The 24,619-nt window shown below is 41.7% G+C and overlaps 1 protein-coding gene across 1 annotated transcript in view; it reads right to left on the bottom strand.

Annotated features, from left to right (window-relative positions):
- Positions 1-24,619, bottom strand: part of igsf3 (immunoglobulin superfamily, member 3) — a 67,469-nt gene that overhangs the window by 29,825 nt on the left and 13,025 nt on the right. Inside the window, exon 2 of the mRNA XM_069713664.1 lies at positions 20,562-20,942. Coding sequence (XP_069569765.1) covers positions 20,562-20,942 — 381 coding nt within the window. The remainder of the gene's footprint in view (positions 1-20,561; positions 20,943-24,619) is intronic.

Below are 24,619 nucleotides of genomic sequence, written 5' to 3'. Positions count from 1 at the left end.
AGACACAGCCACCTCTAATGAAACTAACGGGGGAACAAAGGCAGAGAGATCAGAGAAAAAATATAGAGGCGGAGGAGAGAAGAGACTTGACATGTGGTTACTGGAGTTTAACAAGGCACTCAAAAGAAGAAACGACGATAAAACAAAAGCGGCAGGCAAAAAAGGTAAGTAATCAGATGGGTCAGACTCAGCGGCACTCTAATAAGATGCATCATATTTGAAGATATACTGTATAAACTAAGTCTAAACAGGAATAAACAGTATTTTGCGGCATTTTTGAAAATACTGATAAGATGCGACTGAATATGACCTCTATTGCTCTTTTCAATTGCTCCGAGTGCTTGAAAAACTGGAGCAGCGAAGGATGCAAATGGTCTACCAGAGCAGCAATAAAACTATACTGCTCATATATTTGTTTGTTGGTTAGACAATACAATGACTAACATGGGAATTTACCTGGGCCGGTGTTGGTGTTTTATCTTCAAAAGCTTTGTTTATACCAGTGAGCAATCGTTGATCGAGTTGGAACTCCTGGGCGATAATTGTTCAATATAATCACTTTCTCTCTTTTAGTGGATTCCTTGTGTTATATGATCTTGTGAAACTGTTGTTGAATTTGTGTTGTCAAAATGAATGATTCTAAATTATCAAATGAAAATGAACAAAATTTGCCAGTTCATTTATGCTTCATAGATATGAAGATGATCTGAAGTTCACTGCTTTGAACATCAGCTGGATAATTTGAAATGTTGCATATATTTGCAATGTTGTGATATAGAAAAAAATATATATCCTCATTAACTATTGCTATAAAAATGTTAACTATATTGCCAGAACCTTTGAGGTAGAGGAGAGTTACGCTTAGCCTAATATCGCTCTTGCACTCTCTGAAGACAATTGATTATTTTCATTAACACAACCATAACTTCTGCTTGTCAAGAACCTGCTGTTACTCCACTCAACAGTGAGTGAAGGGCAGCGTTGCGCAGATGTGGTGTCATCACAACAACACACCTACGCTACAACCTGCCATTGCCATAGCAACCCTTCCACATGACGCACAGGGCATTTGAGAACAGTCAGGAGTTACTATAACAACCGCACCCACCAACACCAACCCAATTCTGAAACCGACTCGCGTTCCCTCTATAGTCCCACCTACGGAGGGTAAAAACAGCAAACCGAATTCTTCATGTCCCTTGACCCACTTCTTATGGAGATATTTCAGATTTTGACTTCATCTCAAGTCCTCTGGGCCAATCAGATCTCTGCACACGGATAGATCAAGAGGACAGAACCAATCAGACGACACCAGCCAAGAGGGTCGGGCTGAGGTTGTAAACACACCGAGATTTTCCAATAACCCTACTGACCTCAATCTGGGAAGGATTAAGAACAGCATGAGATAGCATTCTCTGGCACAAACACAAACTCATGTTTGTCACTTGTGGGGACATTGCACTCACAGTTTATCTCCTGTGTGCCCAATTACAACCCTTACAATAACCTTCATTGACAAATCTGGAGATGTTCTATGTTTTCATTGTCTTGAACAAATTCCAGAAAAAGACCAAATTCAACAATGAACTCCTCCAGCTCCTTAATACGGCTGAAACCTGGCCACTCCAGGGCAAATCAAATAGATTGTTGACTTTTTTGAAAAGAAGTATTTACTTTTTTTTTTATCTTAAAAACTGCACTAAAGCCTTCAGTTGTTGTCTAGAAAAGTATTCTAAGGAGTAAACACACCATTCAGCCACACATTTGCCCTGAGTAACATGTTTCTTCATTTCAATGAACAAAGGCACTGAAGTGACTTGAAGTCCTGCAGAGATAATGACTCACTACAGCTCACTATAGTGACAATAAGGACTTCATTATCTATCGGGCTACTATAAAATGAACTGTGGGTAAATTGGGGCTTTAAAAAAAAAAAAAAAAAAGCATTTCTCCACTGGTCCACATTTCTTCATTTCTCCATTGGTTGGATTTAAGAATATTATACTGAGAGAAAATTCAGCAAGGACCGCAATAATGATAAAAGAAAATAAAGTAAGGAAAACAGTTTTTGGAGAAAAAAAAATGACAAGAGCAGTAAATAATCCATTGAACAGGAAAATAAAATAAAATAAAATAAAATAAAAAAAATAAAAATTTCCTAAAAAAGGAGGAGGACAATATTCAAATCTTAAATACTCCATGGAAACGGTTCTGAAGAAAAAGTGGACAGCCACCTCTTTTTTGGGGTGGTATTATAGACCATCCAAAATGTGTTTGTCAAACTAACCCTAAATGTGTATCACTCCACTGCTGAAAATAGTACATTATACAAGGACTACTTATTCCTAAGTAAGGGGAAAAAAAAAAAAAAAAATGCAGTACCCATCAGTTTTATGACATTATGGAGCCTTTTTTTAAAATGACAGTGTGGATTATGTGTCCTGTTTTTAAAGATTTACAGCCTTATTAAGAATGAATCGGCTTGTGACACTTAAGTCGTTGGGAAAGTTGGAAAGTAGTGAAGGACAGAAAAAAGTTTTGGTTTTTTCATAAAATTCAGAGACGAAAAAAAAAAAAAAGAATGGCAGCAGCCTTATATTAACATGTACCCAATTCTAACCTATCCAAAAACATATAATAAAAACTTCAAAATTAAAAATGGCGGGAACAAATTTGTGTATTTGTGTTCCCAGACTGCTCACCCAAATATTAATACAAACAAACACACAAACACGCACACACACATGCTGACATTATTAATTAGCTTAATAAATTAGAAAATGCCTGATATCTTTGTAGTGTTAAATTAACTTGCTTAATTTCTCAAACTAACCATAGAAAACTAGATAGACAGAGAGCCCAAGTTAGCAAAAATGCCTAATTTTTTTTCCACACCTTTGAAACATTCAGCATCACATTTAGTCATTTCACCACAGTGAAAAACTCAGTGGGTGCTCAGTGGAATCAAGTCTTTACCACCCTGAAAGAAATACAAAAATCTTGCAGTTTATGAAAGATTGCGGATCATTTTCCTCATTTGTATATCATTTACAGAGACTGGAATCTCAAAATGCTTACAATTAATGCATTTTCTATCCGTGAATCAGGTAATTTTTGATACTTTCAGATGGAGGTTCTCATGTGGATGTAATTCTGCTTTTATGACTGACACAGAAGCTGTCAATCCTTCATAAATCTTTAAAACTACTCTCTTCCTGCTCTACCTCATCTGCAATTTTTGCTTTCATCTCCCCCTACTCCACCTCTTCCTCAACTCTTTCAGCCCTCTGAAGTGAGTGACGGTTGTCATCCCTCAAGCTGGCCTTTTAAGTCCAATCACACAGGGATGGAAGTGTGGGGGACACGAGGACACAACAACGGAGGAAAAGGGATTTTGGAAAGATGACATGAGGAGAAAAGATGATAATTCATGAAGTCGGATCTGCACGCTTTGCATCTATCAAAACTTTTAACATCTCTCTGTAGTGTGTGATTTTGCTATCGAGGTTACAGTGGCAGTAAGAGTTCCTTGCAAAAAAAAGAGAGGCACCAGAAAATCAAGTGGCAGTGCTGGTTTGTGCATCCATTGGTTTCACATAAGAGGTTGGTTTTTTTTTTTTAAAGATAGAACAAAATTAGCACACAGTAAAGATCCTACCACTGATCAGTTTCATTTTTCTGATGTGGCCTTTGTGGAGGATGATTAGGATACTGGAGGTACTGCAGAGAAGCACATTGCCCTCTGGTTCTTACCAATGCTGAAAATGTTCAGGCTCTCTCTTTTTCCTTTCAGCAACACAACCAACACATGTACGTACCTACACGGATGTCTTATATTGAACATGTCATTCTAAAACCGTGAGCATTAATCTGCTACGCTGACATCTTTACCTCTGGTTTTATACAAAGTGAGGCCTAAAGGTTATAGAGGCGAGTTTATGATTTGCTTGTTCAACCCCCGCAGCAGCAGTTTAAAGTCTGTTTGGGAAAGTTAAAAAGCAGCGGTATCCTCTCCCTCATTAACATCATTGTGGTGCCCTTAACCCCAACGAGCTACAGAGTGGCCATCAGATGAGACCGTGGTTGTACAGGGCAGCTGCAGTCATTATTGATGTCAAGTGACAGGGCCTGGCTGACATTTGTCATTACAATTCACGTATTGTTGTACGGGAATGAATCAGCTCTCTGTACACCCAAACATTTGCGCTTCACTTTCGAATAGCCCTCCAAATATCATTTCCAAAAATTTGGAACAACATAATAGCTTAAAATATCACTACATGCTGTAACATTTATATTTTCCTAAACTGAAACTAATGGCCCAAACCCAAAGAAAGAAAACAATCAAAGCAAGCAAAGTATGGACAGGCAGGCATGTCTATATACTTTTTGGCCCTATACTGCGTGCCACTCAACAGTACCACTGCCAAGCACTGCAGATGTTTGGCCACAGCTGAAGTGGTTAACACTTTTCACTGTATAATGACCTTAAGTGTGTGTGTGTGTGTGTGTGTGTGTGTGTGTGTGTGTGTGTGTGTGTGTGTGTGTGTGTGTGTGTGTGTGTGTGTGTGTGTGTGTGTGTGTGTGTGTGTGTGTGTGTGTGTGTGTGTGTGTGCGTGCGTGTGTGCGTGCGCGCGTTGCTGCAAAGCAAATGGCCATTTGGCAGAGCCAGTAGGGTAATTATTGTTAATTACTCTGTGAAACTAAGAGTACTGCTGAGAGGGAAACAGAAACGAGTGGGCGATCCTCAGCTCGACTTCATGCGAGTCCAACCTTATCGCTGAGCAGACGTCATTTACTGACCCAGGATGCCTGCAACGTATGCAGGCGTACTGGGGCCAGGAAGTAATACAGGGAGAGATAAATACAGATTTGGTGCCTACACCTGTCTTTTGCATTCTTATTACCCAATATCATGCCCATTCACATCCTCCACTCCTTTGTTCTTCTCTGTGAGAGCTGCTGATGAGTCAGAATGAGGGATGCAATGGTTCAACAGGGAAATTGGGATAGAGCAGGGAAAGTAGGAGGATGAGGAAAGATGGTGAGGATGAAGACAAAGAGATAGGAAAGAAAAGAGCAAAGACGAACAAAGGGGCAATGCTCTTTTTGTTTGATGCTGCACATCCCACTTCACTCACACCCATTCTCCCTGATTTCAGGGCAGGAAGTGAAAAATGTTCAGACAGAATATTATTATTCTGTTTGTAGCCTATATAAAGATAGTGTACTTGTCATTCCTTCTTCAGTACCCTAAATTCATGCTCACACTAACGGAAATCTGACAAACAACCCACAGAGCGAGCACTTTTTTCAGAGACCGGGAAATCAAGAATGTTTACAAAACACTGTGAGCAAGTAGTAAAGCAAACTCCGACAAACTCAGGTCTACACACCATTCCCAGGAGCCCGTACTGATGATAAAGGACAGGATGTGGAGTAAAAAAAATAAGAAAAAACTGGGCAAAGCAAGGAACATGACTTGGATCCATGTGGAGGCCCCCTTTAACAGAGAATAAGAGGGTGGGTGGAAGAAAAAAAAAAGAGGAGACAAGAATGGAAGGCTGACGTTTGGGGATCTGAGTCCACAGCAGGAGGTACATCCATAATACAACACACGCACAGGATCAGATGAGCGCTGCACCTAATTGAATCCAAGCTGCAGAACACAACTCCGTCTGCCTATTATCACACGTGTGTTATGTAATTCAAGCTTAAAAGCAGTTGCATTGTATGGACCCAGGGAAATGATTTACCTGTCAAAATGATGTGCTTGTTAATGCGACATTCTCCTGTGAATTTGTGACAATGTGCTGCTTTGGTGCTGTTATTAATACATGTTGTTTCAGTTTCATATCCTTTTCTGAAAAACAAAATCCACTGTTTACAGAGAATTTATGTTTCTTTTTACCTAAATGCCATTGTTTCCCTGATGAAGACAAGCATGGGCGTAGTAGTAGGTGTTTACCATAAATGAGGTCCTGTTAAGACCACAGTTTAGAAATTCTTCCAGTAAGAAAACACGTGGAGATGAATTGGGCAAACATAGTAAAAACATATGGGACTGTGGTCTCTACAAAACTACTTCTGGGACTGTACTTTTAGAATCCCTATCCAGAATAAACTTTAGTAAACCTCACAAAATTCCTCCTAGAATGAAATAATTGCCTGATTTCAGAAACATGTCATCATTGTGGTTTCGCTAAATTTGAAGTGTGCTACTGGTCATTTTGGATTAAAATTCTCAGTTAATGGAATTTGAATGGATTTAGAAAGATTTGTTGTGTGCCATGTGACAGCTGTGATTGACAGCTCATCTGCATCTCCCGAACTCCCGCTGAGTCTGACTTTTAGAGTTTCTGTTTAAGGAATAAACTGTGATTTTTCTGCATGTGTCTGTCACATGTCACAGCAAAAAAACAACCTTGCTGGATGTTCTCATGTAATATTTTGTAAGATTAATCTCTGTAACTGGGAGTCCTGTCCTGTTAGCACAATATAGCTGAAGTAGTTAATACTACAGTGGCGTGTTTCCAGCAAGCTGGCATCTGGTCTGAGGAAGTAGGGTTCATTTAAAGAGTGTGACAGACGGAAGTCCTGCAGTCCTTATTCAGCTTCAAAAAGAGAAGATGGTGCCTCTGGGCTTCAAACCAGCTCTAAATGTAAACCAATGGGTTATGTCACACCTTGTGACGTCCATCATATACAGTCTATGGCTGAAGCTAATAAAATATCAAGATAATGTTAGCTAAGTTTGTTAAAAAAAATGCCATCATCAGCCTTTTTAATTTTTCCACCCGACTCACTTTACAGGATAAAGGGTTAGGGTTCTCAAATATGCACTAGATGACTATGCTGAAAATTGTAGCTACATCTGCATGTCAAATCAAATTAAAAGGTGGCCAGATCTGCTAATGACACATTATAATAATTACAGGTTGCAACACATCATCGAATAAGAGCCTAATGAGAAAATCTTTTAATAATGTAACATTCAGGTGTTAAAAAAAGCAAAATACGTTTTCACTACCGCAGATTTACTGTATCTGCACAAAGTCAAAGCCTGCATGCACAGAATGTCTTTTGATTTTTAAATAGTTCTAGTAAAAATATATCACATTTCTTCTCAAATATTATTTTCCCTCTGCAGATGACAGATGCAGCCTTGTAGTGGGATTAAACGTCCCTGAAAACATTTAGCCCCGTGTTGCATGCTAACCTTTAACTCTTCTTCCCTTCACATATTTCCTGTGTTTACAATCATGTCATTTAAAAGCAAAAATGCAAAAAGGCCAAGGCACATCTGAGTATTACAGCCATATCAGAGGTGTCACTCTCTTTTTACAGTAATGGTTCAATCTTCAAGGAATATTGTGAGTGAAGCACACCAGCCTGCAAATAAAGAAAAAAACTGAATTTTCTACATTTACTGGAATCTATCAGGACAAAGGCTGCTGGATGCAAAGTAGTGCAGAATAGTAAAGTAACTCTTTATGAATGCATAAGCACTTATTGTTTTATCAGGAACACAGACCACTAATTGAGAATAAACTCCTATCATATAACCCCATAATGTAAAGTGCCAGATCTGTAAATGTTACATAAACAAACTAAAACAAATTAGGCAATAATTTGCTGTTTAAATGGGGCCTTATGAGTTGGATATCTCACACTATCTGGCCTGATCAAAGAGACTTCCACACTGTCCTATCATATCACACCAAATCCAATCTTCAAAAAATGTGAAGAGAGATGAAATAGAAATAGGAGAGGGGAGGAGGGGCGGCAGCTGAAAGGGTTGAGAGGATATGAGAGATCTTACAGATGCTGTTATGAGATTTCCAGGGAGGAACTCGGAGGTCTCCTGCCAACGGAGCATCACTCTCAGTGGGTGTGTGAGAGTAGGTGTGTGTCCTGCGCTGTAACTGAGGTCACAGTGACTGAAAGGAAAAGGCCTCAATTTAATAAAGGGGTCTCTCAAATCATTTCTTTCTGTCTCCTTGCACCGTCATTCATGTTCAGGCCCCGTGCCATTTTTCAAATCACAATTTTCACTCAGGCTTTCCTCCATCTCCACCACCTCCAATCCAAGCCGCCCTCTCACATCCACACTATCTGGTGAGTTTGCTTCTTTTTTTTTTTTTGACAAGTTACTTGTCACTTTTTCCGTTTTTTTTGTTTTTTTTTAAAATCAGCCTCATTTCTCTTCCAGCTCGTCCTTTTCGTGTTGGTCTTAGAACACAGGAAGGTGCACATTTATTAGAGTATTAATCTCTACCAGCTTGCACTCTATATACAATCGTCCTTTCCTGCAAGTTAATTAAAAGCTCTGCAGTACTACTATAGTAAATGGAGTAACATCTTCTCTGTGTATGTCAGTGTTTTTGAGAGGGAGCGGGAAACAGGGCTAGGCCCCTCTGCCCATGATGACTCATTATGTCTTAAGGTAGAAGGAGAGGCACATCAAAGTTGGTCAGTTTCACTCTTTCTTACCAACCCACCCGAAAACCCACAGATAGTCGAGCCTGAGGGAACAGCTGCTCTCTGACACACACCGATGAGTGTAAGTGACGTAGGTATTCCCCTCTGCTCGCCAAAAAAAACATCTCCTCCAGAGCCGTGACTCAGCCGTGATGGGTCACAGAATCACACACAGGCCCGAGGGATGTGTTGCTTATTAACGCAATTTTTTGTTTGTTTTTTTTTAAGAACATACAGTAGGTTAATACCAGAACTTACTTGCACAGGATGTGCTGGATTTTAAAAACGCACAAATAAGAAGGTTACTAACCCTTTCACAGCATCTTGTTTATATTACTACAGCGTGTTTTGAAAGCATTTCATCCTAACGAACTCTTATTTTCCTACTAATTTTCCAAATACCATAAGCTGAGCTTACACTGAGGGCGGCAGACAACTTCAAGAGATTTAAAAGGAATGACAGCATCTCAGAGTGTATTTTATCTATGACTTCAGTTAGGAATATAATGAGCATCTAGCACGCACATGATAACGTGAACATACATTAAAAATGGATTGCGTCACTGTATAATGTGAAAGGTGTCCCTATTGAGGACAAACCCAAAGGTGTCGTTGCTCTCCCCATCACCTCTGTAGAACATTATAGCATCTTTTAGTGTTTTATGCTCTGCAACTAACTATTTTTTCTATTCTATATTCCGTTTACGGCTCTCAGCAGCCTCGTTTCCAGCAGCAGCAGCAGCAGGGAGTCATTTTCTGCTAAAAACTTGAAAACATTACTATATTTTACCAACCCAGCATTCAACTGGCAGAAATACATAGTTGGCAACAAGCTCATGAATATCAGGGGTGAACAAGGAGTTGGTAGAGAGTGGAAAAGAGGTGAGAGGAGAGTAATAATCGGGCCTGATCGCCAAAAACACAACACTAAATGAATTCTAATTGTCAGGACCCAACTGGGGGAAAATACAATAAGTTATTACCAGTTTAAGAAATTCTAATGAGTACATACCGAGTCTACCAATTTAACAAACACTGTTGTGCCTTTATTAATAAAGTACAAAGTGTGGCCTTTCCCAAAGAATGGCATGAGGATTAATACCAGCTCTCATCCAAAACAAATAATAAATATATTTTGAAGAAATTAGAAGAAAACTAAGGGACACACAAAACAAAGCCTTGCTAATACAGTAAATGGGAATAATAGTTGTGTATGATACAGTTTATTTGCCCCTTTGTTTGACCAGGTTGCTTGTATGGGCCTTATATGCATGTGTCCAGGTTTTCTCACTATAAAAACACGAGCAGAGAAGCAGTGGTATAACAAAAAGAAAAAGTGGGAGAAGAAAAGAAAAGAAAGATGGGCAGTGAGTGAAGGAGTGGGCTTTGTTATTGTAGCAGGAGAATGGTGACGTGGAGTTAAAAGGCTGAATGTTGTGATAAGAGAGGGATTCATGGTGAGAAGAAGCTTTCAAATATGAGACGCTGTTTACACAAAAGGAGGAAGAGGAGGATTTAACACTAACTGAGATGCACACAAACACACATTGGCGCACACGCTCGTTCATATACACAATGTGACACTAGCTCTAGCTGAGGCCCAGCCAGGAAATGAGCCTGAGTGAGTGTGTTGGGAAGATGGAGAGTAAAGCGACAGATTAAAAGGCAAGGCGTGAGAGGAGGGGTAGTCTGAAGAGAGGTGGGAGTATGAAAGACAAATCTTCCTAAGAGCGTTTGAGAAGAGCTGTGTGCAAAGCTATCGTTGACTGAAATCCTTTAGAGCATCAAAGATTTACTCATCATGCCTAAACACATGAAATATTCCTTCTACTCCCCCCAATTCAGTAACACCCTGTTTTTTTTTCTTCCCTATGTTTCTCTTCTTCATCTTCATCAGCTTCAGACCAACTTTATCCTTCTTTCCATCTGTCACTCGCTTTCTTCAGTAATTTCCATCTGCCCGTGTATTCACTGACTTACAGCAAATGCTCTGCAACCAAGAAGACAGAAATACACACTCATACGCCACCCCCATGTGGGTTTGTTTGTCTTCTCCATTGCTGCTGTCCTGGAGGTTGTTAGCACATGTGCAGGGTTTTGCCCCCTGACTGCCAGCATCAGCACAAACACACATCCCAGAGTCATTATCACTTCTATACACACACACACACACACACACACACACACACACACACACACACACACACACACACACACACACACACACACACACACACACACACACACACACACACACACACACACACACCACACAGACACACATGGATGCACAAACACACATGAACACACCGTGTGCAATCATTCGCCTACCTCCCCACTCGTACACTATAAACAGCATTTATCAAGTATATTATGATTGTAATATTACTGGAGGTGCAAGTATTAAAACTAATAAGCTCCATCCCTGTGCTGCACTTACTGCCGCCGTCCTCACGCTTTTTCCCCCTCTTCATACCCCTTAGAGGATCTCCCACTACCTCCCTTCTTCTCCCCCCTCTGTCGTCACTCCAGCCCCAGATGGTAAAGCACTGTGACCAATTAAAGACTTCCCTGAGGACAGAACCAGTTATAGCCCCAGCCATCTGACCATTTCTGTGTGTGTGTGTGTGTGTGTGTGTGTGTGTGTGTGTGTGTGTGTGTGTGTGTGTGTGTGTGTGTGTGTGTGTGTGTGTGTGTGTGTGTGTGTGTGTGTGTGTGTGTGTGTGTGTGTGCACATAAACCTTATAAAACATGTCAATGTGTTTTAATCAGAGTACAAAGCCTTGCTTTTCGGCCCATTCCACACTTCCCTGAAAAAGGTACACTGGCATACAAGTCCAGGAATAGGCAATCTGAAGCATTTTGTGTGTTGTTTGTGTGCATAAGCACAGTGACATGATCTACACTATCACTAAGTTGCATGGCAGAGGTTGAGTGTGAGATTGGCCAGAGGTTCTGTCAGCAGCTGCACATGTGTTGAACAATGTCAGAGAGAGAGAGAGAGAGAGAGAGAGAGAGAGAGAGAGAGAGAGCGGGGAGAGTAGAGTAGAGCTAGGGGAGGTGGGCAGTGCTCAATCACCAGGCATCCATCCAGCAGGGCAGCAGATGAGGGAGCAACTGTCTGTCTGAGCTGCCAGCACTGAAGGGAATTAGGCATATGCCCACCCCATCTCACACACACACACACACACACACACACACACACACACACACACACACACACACACACACACACACACACACACACACACACACACACACACACACACACACACACACACACACACACATCCCAATGTGGTCACCCTGGCCAGGGGCACAGGTGGCAGCATATGTCTGTCGTCTGCCCCGCAGTCAACTGAGAAGGAGGAACACCGACCATGCCTCTGTCTGTTTGTGTGTGCGGTATTGCGCAATTCATGTCCTTTCTAAAGCTTTTCCATATCTGCGAGTGCGCGCTCATTACTGGAATCCGTACAGCAGATTTTTGATAGTAGCATGTCCCCGAGATGGTCGTCTGACTCATCCGACGTAGGCCGTAAGCCTTCCGCTGACCAACCATTTCAACAGACATTCTCCACCCGTTCCAATATCTGCATTATAATGTTTTCAAAATCCCCGTTGCTACGTGAATCAACGACAACAAGCTATGAGTTAGCAACAGACACACCGAAATTACAAGTTTTGGCAAAGATTTGGATCTTGCAACAGGGCAGGCCTGCTTGGGTTTTTTTCCGGTCTTTTGCAGGGCTTAAGCCCTTTTAATCCCACGGCTCACCTCCGCATGTGCAAATGTTTCACCAAAACAAGTCCCGACACTATTTTGCAAGGTTGTCACGGTTGCGTGTTACTTAGCGCCACCTGAGATGGTTGTGATTGACTTAAAGAAATACCAATAAGACAGAGTATTTTTTGTTTACTCCAAGCAGACCCTCCTCCAGCAGTGTTGGAGCTATTTGAGGGAACAGAGATGGAACTTGAGGGCCATCAGCTTCCCTGCCTCGGTGCTACTCCACAAAAATGATTTAAGCCTCGCAGGCGTCTCCACTTTTACTTTTCACTTCAACGGCAGCACTTAGAAACAGCCCGCAGCTGGCTCTCCAAGCCCACACTCAAATCCATGACATCACACGTTTTAACTAAATCTCTGTTTCCCATTGCAAATAATGTGGCTGTGATTGGCATGCTAATGAGGTGGGTGTGATGCTAATCTTTAAACCGCCATCGTCGGCGCCCCCCACCTCCTTGTGTCTTTCTTGCCACAAGCCTGTGAACAAGGACTACTTCAGGATGTCCACCTCACACTACTTCAGGATGTCCACCTCACACTACTTCAGGATGTCCACCTCCCACTACTTCAGAATGTCCACCTCACACTACTCCAGGATGTCCACCTCACACTACTTCAGGATGTCCACCTCACACTACTTCAGGATGTCCACCTCACACTACTTCAGAATGTCCACCTCACACTACTCCAGGATGTCCACCTCACACTACTTCAGAATGTCCACCTCACACTACTTCAGAATGTCCACCTCACACTACTTCAGGATGTCCACCTCACACTACTTCAGGATGTCCACCTCCCACTACTTCAGGATGTCCACCTCACACTACTTCAGGATGTCCACCTCACACTACTTCAGGATGTCCACCTCACACTACTTCAGGATGTCCACCTCACACTACTTCAGGATGTCCACCTCACACTACTTCAGAATGTCCACCTCACACTACTCCAGAATGTCCACCTCACACTACTTCAGGATGTCCACCTCCCACTATTTCAGGATGTCCACCTCACACTACTCCAGGATGTCCACCTCACACTACTTCAGGATGCCCCCCCCCCCCCTCACTTTGCTCAGATAAAGCTTAAAAGCAAACGAGGCTATTACACCGCAAGTTCCAGTCTTTCCCAACGTGAATACAAACAGTCGTGAGCACATTCATTCACGTCGGTATTCATTCTGAATTCATATTCAAACCGTGTCTTCGCTCAGTTAATCTCACAGAGAAGAACCAGCGGGCCCCTGAGGGTTAGCGCTTAGCTAAGCTAATCAAATCAACCGGAGGAAAAGTGGCGCATCTTCAGCCCCGTTATATAAACATCAATAAACATATACACCTAAACGCACACCAACAAATACACAAACACACACGTGCATTTTGCCATATTGTAATTTGTTAACATATTAAATCCTTTAATTAGCCTAGCTCAGCGTGGGTGATGAGCTAAATGCAGAGATCACAGACATCATTTATATTTTCCTAAGTGTAACAGTCAAAATATGCAAGGCAGTGTAAGCCTGAAAGAGCATCCGTGGAGCATTTAGAGTCATGTTTAATACAAAAATCACTTCACAATTGGTCCATCATACTCTTTAGCAGCAATATTTGGAGCAAGAGGTAGGGCATGCATGCTATGGAGGTATTTGCAGTTCCAGTAGGTCCCTTCATTTCAAAATTGGATCCAAAGATGGATTTTTGACAACATCCAAATGATATTCTGTGTAATCTGGTAGCGTTGTGTGAACGGATCCCAGCTAACATAATCATCATGATCTGTTTTCAGGTCAGGTTCTGGATTGGGTCTAAAACTTTGCACCCGTGAAAGTCAGTTGTTACTTTGGTCCCTTTTGACTTTGGCAGTGTTCACGGATAATTTGTCCAAAAATCCAAAATGCCCTCTGGCTAAATTTATCTTCAGAGTTTAAAACCACTGCTTCGACAGCGTCAAAGAGCCAGATGTGATTTTGACCTTTTTGTAATGAGATAATGCATCTAAAGATAAACTGAAAATACAGTGGCTCCTCCAAAACTAAATGAATTGCCAACTTTATGAGGCCGTAGGACTGGTATAAAAATAATCAAATTTGGAGTACATTTTGTTTCTCTCACTTATCCACTACACCTGTAGATACAGTATTGTACAGCTTGTCCTACAAGACCAGGTATCACGGTGTCTGGTATATCCTGTTCAGCGCAGTTTTACTCGCGGTGCTACATGTTCTCTTCAGCAGTTGTATTGTGTACCGCAGTGATCCGCTGGGTTGTTAAAGCCCTCTTCAGTGATGTTCAGTAGAAAGTGTGCGCTCCGATGGGAGCACTACAGCACCGTCCCTTTCAGACTCAATTATGGTTGTGACATCTGTCGTGACTGACAGCTCAACACAGTGTGTAACTGCAACTGTGTTGGTGTTTCCAGTGTGTATACGTGTGCATCGGTGTATGCTGGGTCAGAGTGGCAGTAATGTTATTGAGCAGGAAGCCTTGTCCGCTAAAGTAGATGAGATGTGCAAGGAAATGACGAGCCAGACATAGCGATAAAATCTCTTTCCATTTGGAGTCCTGCCTGGTCTGCAGCTTACAAGCAGTTTGTGCATACACACGCAAGTGTATTTCCGTGCTTGTGAGGACACTCGTCGACATAATGCACTCCTTAGCTCCCCACTCTAACTTTGCAACTAAATCCCAACCTTTGCGCCAAGATAAACTTAATTCTAATCTTAACACTAACGCCAAGTTTAACTCTCAGAAAGCCCTTTGAAAGTGTGAGGACCAGAGGAAAAAAAAAGTTACAACAGAACACAGAAACATCCTCGCCTGATGGTTTCATGCTACACACAACGGACAGGAAGATGTGTGTACATACACGTGACAAAAAAAGGAAATGTAATTATAAAAGAACCTTGGAGGTGATAGAAAGGCCAGAGAGAGGGAGGAGAGACAAAATGCTTCAGTAAGTCACGGGCTTGTGCTCCCAATCAATACCAAGAGATACAACTCCTCTTGTCTATTCATCTACACTTTCTCTTCTCTATTCACCTTTTTCTCCAGCAGACAATGTCTTACTATCATTTTTTTTGTCGACACAGGTTTTTTTTATCCTTATGTCTTTAAAAAAAAAAAAAAAAAGGAGAAGAAATCCTACCCTCCTATTTTTCTCCCTCCATTCTTCCTTCTATGTCTTTATCCAATCACCGGTTTCCTTCCCGATCTTACGTGTCGATCACCACCATCCTTTCTCCTGTGATAAAGCTCAAAGAGCGGCTGTATTGACAAAACCATATACCTGCATGACCAACACCGACTTGAGGCCGAGTCAGGGACTGGGAATCCAATCTGGAGCTTTCAATTGACGGAGCGAGCAGTATTCAGATGGGGAGACAGCGTGGAGAATAGGGAAAATGGAGGCGGGGTCTCTGTGTCACCCAGTGTAAAAGATGGAATGCGAGATGACATCTTCCCATTTGGTCTATCTCATTAAGTGAAGTAGAGAAGTGCAGCTTGGCAGCGTCAACTCCCTCGCGAAAAGAAAGGCAGGGGAGACACACAAATCAGACACACACAACTACACACACACACACACACACACACACACACACACACACACACACACACACACACACACACACACACACACACACACACACACACACACACACACACACACACACACACACACACACACACACACTCAATGCTGAGCTCAGCAGAAGCATGATTCAGCCTCTCCGACTGACTTTGTATGTTTAACAGTGCAGGAAAAATCAACATTCTTGTTCTTTGCCCTCTACATGAACACCCACACAGTTTGCCTTCACATAGTCACATGCACACCGAAAAGATAACTGCCTTTTGACCTCAGAAGTCACTGCTTCAGTCCATAAACAGATTTTTAGCTTACACTGGGTCCCCACCTTCATCAGGTGAAAGGATTCTGTTTTTCCTATCAAGACGGAATTAAATGGCCGCTATGTTATGGGCCAAAAAATAATGAAAATAAAGTGTATGACTTGAGATGTGTGGCAATTTGCCATGGCTTGTTATTTGCCAAATAGTTTTCCCTAATTGAAATTCCTAGGTTGCATCTCTACCCTTTTCCTTCCCCGAGTCTCCTCAATTTGTGCTGGCTAATTGCATTTAGAACTTGTGTGGTGGTTCGTAACTGCATTAACCTAAGGAGTCACATCAGGCAGAGACTATTTAAAACACACCCCTATAGCAGCAGTTGTATTGTGGGTAATGCCTCGGGGAGGTGTAACCAATCACATTGAAGTGAGGAAGAGCTCATCATTTATTGGTCACACACTCTATTCAGCATCGCTCCACTACCTATTTCCAATACGACTGCTTCTGTCCCCATTCCTCTCTTTTTCAATTTCCTGCCTTTTCACACCATCCATCTACCTTTCGTTTTCTTCAAAACCACAAGCTGCCAAACTTATTTTTTTCTAGTGTCACACATCTGAAGATGGACGTCTTCTTCCTCTCTCTCGTCCAGCGGATGTGAAAGAAGCGAGAGATCGCCTTTGTTCCAAGATTCCCCAAGCTTTGGCTCTCCAGCTTTATTACCATATTACTACAGGACAGGAAACGGACGACTACTGCCAAATGCGGAGGCTAGAATCTGTGCATCTGCCAGCACAATGACTCCTATGGAGCATTGTATGACAGCGAGGGTATATGGGAGCTTCAGAAGTAAGAGCAGTGTGTCTCAGCGAGGGCTTGTTGTTCTGCTAGCTGTTGGACACGCTCACATACAGGCTGGTGCGTAGGATAAGGACAACCATGATGGCCATGTCAGGCTGTTGTCCTTTTCTTCTGCAATCTGATGAGTAGGAGGAAGTCAAACAGGCACACACAAAAACAAATGTACAAACAAGTACACAGAAACGTGCACACAAGTGCAACAGACTGAGCTTAGTCAAACCCTAACTTGAGAAAGTGGAGGTGTGCAAAGCGGAACTACAAGAGATCTTTGACTTTAAACCGCTTCAAAACATCCAGGTTCAATGCGTCACTTTTGTAACAGAACCACGAACAATGGAGCACAAACAACATCCACTACTGCAGTGAAAAGACAAACAAAAGAGTGTGAGAAATAATTACAAAAGCAAAGAAAAAAATGTCACACTGATACATTTGTGTGAGATTAATGACATGCTTTATTTTGATGAAAATGGCAAGTTTTGGTGTACTCCTCTCAGTTTGTCAAAATAGTAAAGCGCTGTAAACACCGAAAACATGTAAACATGATTATTATTATGTTATTGTAGGTTTCTGTGTTTTCAGGGTCAATTCTTGCTAAAAGTTAAAAAAAAAAAAAAAAAAAAAAACCCACAATTGATTTTTTTTTGGGCCATGTGGCGTCAACAGGAACAACACAGTGACTTTCTCACCTTATGAAGTAGATATAGGAAATGTGTTAGTTTCCTATTTACACATCCAACCAACATTAACATACAAAGTGATGTGTCTGGTCACCCGATTAGTGAAAGTCCTTTATTCACCCGACTTTTTGCTCCAATTTTGTTCTCTACCATTTCCTTTGGTAAATAACTGGTGCTTTGGCTTCAGAATGCTCCACTATGTTCACCAGCTAGTTGCTAAATGTGTCTGTTTATTGTTTGGTGGTGCTCTAGTAGCTTATAGTGTGTTTTTAGAGATTCTTCATTAGGAAAAACAATTGCCTGCTGCAGCTGGAGACAAGCCAGTAAGCTTTTCCTGCGTTCCCATTTAGAATCTTGGGAGGAAAATTACAGACGAAATGTCAAATCAAACCGTTTTCTGTATTTCATAATAATGATGTTCTATCATCTCGGCGCCACTCCCTGATTTAGTGGACATGATCCAGAATGTGTGCTCTGATGCCCAATTATTCTTTTCACATGTGAAGTATTACAGCATTGCCTAAGGCCTTATTGGTGCTTAGAGGCTGAACAAAGCTACATTTTCATTTGATTAATCTAGGTTTAGTATCACAGAGGGCATACAAAAATAAAAAAAAAAAACACTAACTGCTCACTCCCTTAAAAAGAAGCATTCAAATAGAAACTGGTATCGTCTTTCCAGGCAATTAACCACACGTACAGCCGTGGTGTCCGATTCTATGTGACAGACAATGCAACACATGAAAACATTAAGTCATAGACGGTGTCCAGATGTACTGCTGAAACTGTTCACCTCCTCAGGCAGCAGGTATTAAGTTCCACTTTAAAACCCTACCCTGCTCTTTGTACTGAAAGGTGACAGTGGACCAAACACATCACTGTGAGTAAGACTTAATGTAGTGCTCAGGGCACAGATTACAGCACCCCTACAATTAACCCAACCACCCTATCGCCAGACACTCACACAGACATATCCACTCTGTCTGCCCTTCTATCTTATATCCTTCCTCCACGTATTTCCATCATAATACTCCCCGCTTATGGTTGTCCTTTGACATTACCCTTGAAACACACATGCCCAAATGCAGAATTAGCAAAGGGCTTTTTATTTTAACGCTACTACCTTTAATATTTTAGAATTAGAGCAAATTAGACAAAGAAGCCAGGGCTCATGAATGAAGAAAGTGACATGACAGTAAGGCACACAGAAGAATTGGGGAAGAGAGGCGCAATAGGATCGTTGTCAAGGGCCTGTTTGCTCGCAAGAAGGCGTGCAGCTGCCAGAGGATCCCAGGGGGCCGCTGGTGCATAGCAGAGAAAAGAGTGGAGAGACCCCGCTGCATGCCCCTGACCTTTGAAACTGGGTTAAGAGGTTAGAGACACAGAAAGAGGCTCAGATAACAGTCCCTCAACACCTCTGCTCTCACCCACTGTTCAGCTCTCTCTCTCTCTCTCTCTCACACACAGATCTATAAATACTGTGTGCTATCACGGTGCACTGCAACGGAGCCCTGCCCCACATTCAGTCCATACTGCACACACCAGAAAGTACAGCTGCCGAGGCTCTAATAATAAAACCTCTGTCATAACGTAACAATGAAATACTGACCAGAAAGAAAGCATACAAATATCTGTATTCCTCAGCTCACAGTGCCACACAGTGACTTGGATACACTGGGATGCAAGTGCAACTCCAACTTTCAGCCCTAGACATTTGGTTTGCACTGTGACCTTAAGAGAAAGGTCAGCCATGTGAAGGACACAGGCACGAAGCTATGGAAGGAATGGAATCTGCAACTATGCCAGCTGTGCCTTCAGTACTGCGGGCCTTTTTGGGTAGATCTGCATATGACTCTGACAAAGAAGGAGTTGGAAGAGGGAAACTTGTGCTACTGTTTGAAACAGTCACACATCCTGTGTGTGTGTGTGTGTGTGTGTGTGTGTGTGTGTGTGTGTGTGTGTGTGTGTGTGTGTGTGTGTGTGTGTGTGTGTGTGTGTGTGTGTGTGTGTGTGTGTGTGTGTGTGTCATTATGAGCCTGGTTTTCCCCGCTCTGAACAGGTGGGATTGTGTGGCACTGGAGGGGCACTTCCTCTGACACTCGATCCAGAAGGCGTGATTTTTAGATTTTATATTAGTTATCACCCTGACTGTCATTGACTTACAAACCACTAACAATAAGACATCACATTGAGTTCATAAACTGCTGAAAGCCCCAGTCCCTTCAGAGCCCCAAAGGCCCCAGGTCAAAAATAGTATTTTAAATGTGTTAAGAGAAATGGACATAAAACACAATATCTAGTGAATTGAATGGTTCGGCATTGTTATGTCATCACAAGGGCCAGTTTAGTGTCGAGCCCTGAGTCACAATCTAGTTTTTAGAGCTTTCTAGTTTCATTGATAAAACGTTTACATGGTGAATCAAGCAAAAATAAAAATGCATGTTTAATCAAATCACCCCTGACTAACTGACACACAGTAAACTTGAGGCAGGACATGTTACATTTTTGGGAATGAAGTTGCGAAGTCTATTAGCAGATTAATCTGGCCTTGAAGATAATGGAAATAGCATATGCAATGCATTGTAACACTGCTACAAAGGTTACATGAGCGCTAGTGAAATACCTCTGTGTTTGAAAGGTGCTACAGTATACAAGTGGACTGGCCTTGACAAGGCTGAAGGCCAATTCAAAATAAAAAAAAAAATCCAATATGTTTGTGTATGTCTTATACGCTGCAAGGTCATGTGAAAAAATGTGTGTCCTTTGCTGGCAGAGCACGAAATACAAAACATTGTTCTCTAGCACAGTAAGTGGCCATCTTCACCTATATTTACAGCTTTATCTGCAGCAACAAGATGTGGTTTATCTCTACATTGAATGTGTGTGTGCTTAGAGACTCACCAGTGAGGTTGGTGCGTGCGCTGTAGGATCCCAGGTACCGCCCATCAGTGTTGGGCGTGTAACATTCAAACAGACCCTGGTCCTTGGCCTGCACTTTGGTGATGTGGAGCACAGCCGAGTCCCGGCTCAGCCTCTCCACAAAGATCTCTTTACTATTCACCCTCTGGGCGTAGAGAGCATAGGCATAGTTTGCCTGAGCCGTGCTCACAATGCGGATCTCCCGGTCTGGTACTGATGGCAGGTACATGGACCACTCAAAGTCCTGCTCTACGCCGTCTTTGTAGCCCGTCACGTTGCACCAGATGGTCACATGGGAGCCCTCAGTCCGTACCAGCGGTCCACTCTGCACCGTCACCACTCTCTGAGCCACAGCAACACCAGCTACAGATGGAGGTGGGAAGAGAAAGAGATGGAGAGGACAAAAAGAAAGAAAGAAAGAAAGAAAGAAAGAAAGAAAGAAAGAAAGAAAGAAAGAAAGAAAGAAAGAAAGAAAGAAAGAAAGAAAGAAAGAAAGAAAGAAAGAAAGAATGGATATGGTGAGGGCAGGGAGAAAGGAGAAAGAGAACATGGGTTACAAAACTGCAGTTTAAATATTTAGCTTTGGCAGAGTTTACGCACCCCACATCTCCCTGGAAATACAGAAACAGCATGACATGTGCAACTAAGCATTCTGGAGAGTGCTTACTGAGGTTGAAGTGCACACATACGCTCACACAAACACTTTTTGAACACCAAAAGCCACTTAAAAAAAATTCACGGTAACTCTTTTTTAACAGCTGTCGTCTAATCACGCTCACTGCTATTACACAGTCACATGTTAACCCTTCACCACAAGGACAGCAGCGTGGCTGTACTACACTGGAGGTGAGAGGCAGCCATCTGGGAGTTGGAAGAGAGGTCAGTATGAGCTGGTAAAACACCAGTGGGGCATATTAAAGTGTGTCAAGCTGCACAGAGTATTTTTTTTTTTTTTACATGGATAATAAATACTGTTATCCCTAATCTTAAATCCTCATCATGATTCCTGAGCAAGGATGTGTGGAGACTACAGATTACAGTCAAATGGATAAATCAGCAGAGCTGATATTATTGACAAATATTTTGGTTATTGCCAACCTTTTAGAATAGTAATGCCAAATATACTTTATGGTTGTGGTCATTTAAAAAGGTTTAACCATTACATTCAATAACTTGTCTACCAGACAGCACTGATGGGTTTATTTTTTTTTTTTAACTGTATTTCTCCCACACAGTCCACATCTCGGTCGGGGGGATCGTAACCGCAATGTTTGCATAATTGTCATATGTTCGTGTACAAAATTGAGTATCAGTTAATATAATGTCACCAGAGTTTTTAAACTCTCAATATGTGACTAAGCACATTGCGAACTGAAAAATATGTGCTGTCCTTATTAATTCAGAATTACAAATCTGGGCACCAAATGGATTTTTTTGAAAATGCCAGAAGGGGCAGTTTAATTACATACATTAACACAGCGGTCAAAACTGCTACCACTTAAATCACCATATAATGTATCCTGTACACGCACTGTACTCATCTATCGGTCTATCATTTGAATTTTGAAAATAAAAGATGCAGGGATCTGAGAAGGATAAACTTCAAAACACCATGCTTTCAGATGTATTACGTTTGAGGGGAATAAATAAGAAATCCTCTTTGGTCAAATGCTGATCTCTTTTAAACAAAATAATTATTAGAGTGAACCACAAACCATGTAATGAGTATTGCAACCATCTGTGAGGAGACTGTATGGTGTAAAAGCCCCTTGCAGACACACACACACACACACACACACACACACACACACACACACACACACACACACACACACACACACACACACACACACACACACACACACACACACACACACACACACACACACACACACACACACAGAGAACATTCACCATTCAGGGAACAACTACAAACATCCCTCTCATTGGGGCTGGAGACAACAGAGCATTTACACATACCCCAAATCCAGACAGAGTGACAAGTACACTGTTTCCTGTCTGCACAAGCAACTGGGGATTGCAGCTGTGTGTGTGTGTGTGTGTGTGTGTGTGTGTGTGTGTGTGTGTGTGTGTGTGTGTGTGTGTGTGTGTGTGTGTGTGTGTGTGTGTGTGTGTGTGTGTGTGTGTGTGTGTGTGTGTGTGTGTGTGTGTGTGTGTGTGTGTGTGTGTGTGTGTGTGTGTGTAAATCTGTGAGAGGCTGTCTGTGGGCACATTGCTCAGCATTAATAATTCACCAGAACAACTTTTTAAACTTTAACATCCACGCTCTTCTCACACTTTCACTGCACCCCTGTTCTTCCATTCCCTGTTATTTTTGTGGGTCCATTTAAACCCATGTACGTGTTTCCAAGTGAAAAAACACAGGTGACTCCTGTGAATGCGTATCAGGATCCAAGGTTATCCTGTTGAAAAATTAAATCATTTTTTCAAGATTTAGTTCACTATCAAACGGAGGAGAATGGGAGGAAGGGATGTAATCATTTTGTTAAATGTGTATATATTTATGAGTGTATTATTTAAGCAAACATGTATATCTGATTGTGTGCATCACATGTCTTTTTCCTTCCTTCCTGCGCTTCCTGAGCTTCAGGTGTTTTGCTTCCTTTCTGGGTAACATCCTTCTCATGAGCAAGTAAAATCCTTACAAATCTACAATTTATTTTAGAGTCCCTCACATGAATATGATTTGAATATTTTCACAGCGGCATACCAAAGTGAAAACTCATTAATGTAATAACTCCTTATGGCATGATTTCTCCCAAAGAACCCCCACAGGACTAATCAGGCAATGATTTATGCAGCAACTACAAGTTTGTTAACCCCCTCAAAAGAAAAGAAAATTTTTTTCTTTGTCAATCATCGGCATCTCGGATATCTCTTTGTTGTGGCAGGAACATCAATTAATACTCTAAAGTTAATATATAAAGACAATATATAATTACAGAAATACCGTGAAATAATAGAAACTATCACTGCAAATGTCACCAACCCCTCCATCCGATAAGTCCCTATATAAATATTTTAGGAATAATTTCGGAACTGTTGCCTCAAAATGATAAACGGAGTTAACAAGTGTTCCCAATGTATTTTTAATAATTCTGTACTTGTTATTGCCCTCATGCACATTGCTTACATTTGTCATGCATTCTTCAGTGCATGCATTTTTCATGTTGAATAATATCTCTCGCCATCTCCTGATGCTTTGTTTGCAAAAATATAATCAATAACAAATAATGCATTTAGACCAGTAGTTTTTTGTTTGCACATAGAAATGAAACGGAATAAATAAGGCACTTAAGAAACAAAATATATACCCTCAGATTTATAAGGAGCCTCCAGGGGGTCATGTGCTAGAGCAATATTTATCTGAGGGTTTATAGAAATTAATTAATAAACCGTGCGCACCATGCAGATTTGCATTTCAATATCGTTTCCCAACATTTCCATTTATTCATAGTTTTTGGGATAAATTTGCATGTTTTTCCAATGTGTGCACTCAGTTTGCCCGTCTGTGACCTGCACATACCGCCGTACCACACTGCTGTGAAACGAGAGGTACACATTTAGCCCTTGACATTCAAAAAGTCAATTAACATCGAGAATCCTTCCACAGCGAGTAAACACACAACACTGAAACTGACAGGAAGTCTATATCAAATCTGGCTGAGCATGTTATGAGATGCAGTAGGTAAAAGAAGGAGCCATCAAAACTGACTCAGACCTTGGTTCCCAGTTTTCCTTCAGTGTGATGTCAGTGTGCTAATCTGGCGGCACCCAGTCTACCCACATCCAGCTAAGATCAGCTCAAAGCTGTACCGCTGCATCACTGCTTCTCGTGTTGCAGCTTCTCATCTAGAACTGCTGGAAACACATTACTCATACATCCAGAAAAAAAAGACCAAACTACTCATACTGTGTTGGTGCACTAAGAACTTTCCTCCACTTGTCCGTCTCCTGTCATCCTCCTGAAACAAGCCTCCTTACTTCTGATTACGCTCACTCCCCTCCCTACATGCTTC

This window comes from Brachyistius frenatus, unplaced genomic scaffold (assembly GCF_029030835.1).
Source record: "Brachyistius frenatus isolate BFR_SWC_R1_liver_20210118 unplaced genomic scaffold, ASM2903083v1 Contig_120, whole genome shotgun sequence".
In the NCBI taxonomy this organism is placed as follows: domain Eukaryota; kingdom Metazoa; phylum Chordata; class Actinopteri; family Embiotocidae; genus Brachyistius; species Brachyistius frenatus.
The sequence above is the reverse complement of the archived record's forward strand: the minus strand, read 5'-3'. Positions and strand labels throughout refer to the sequence as shown.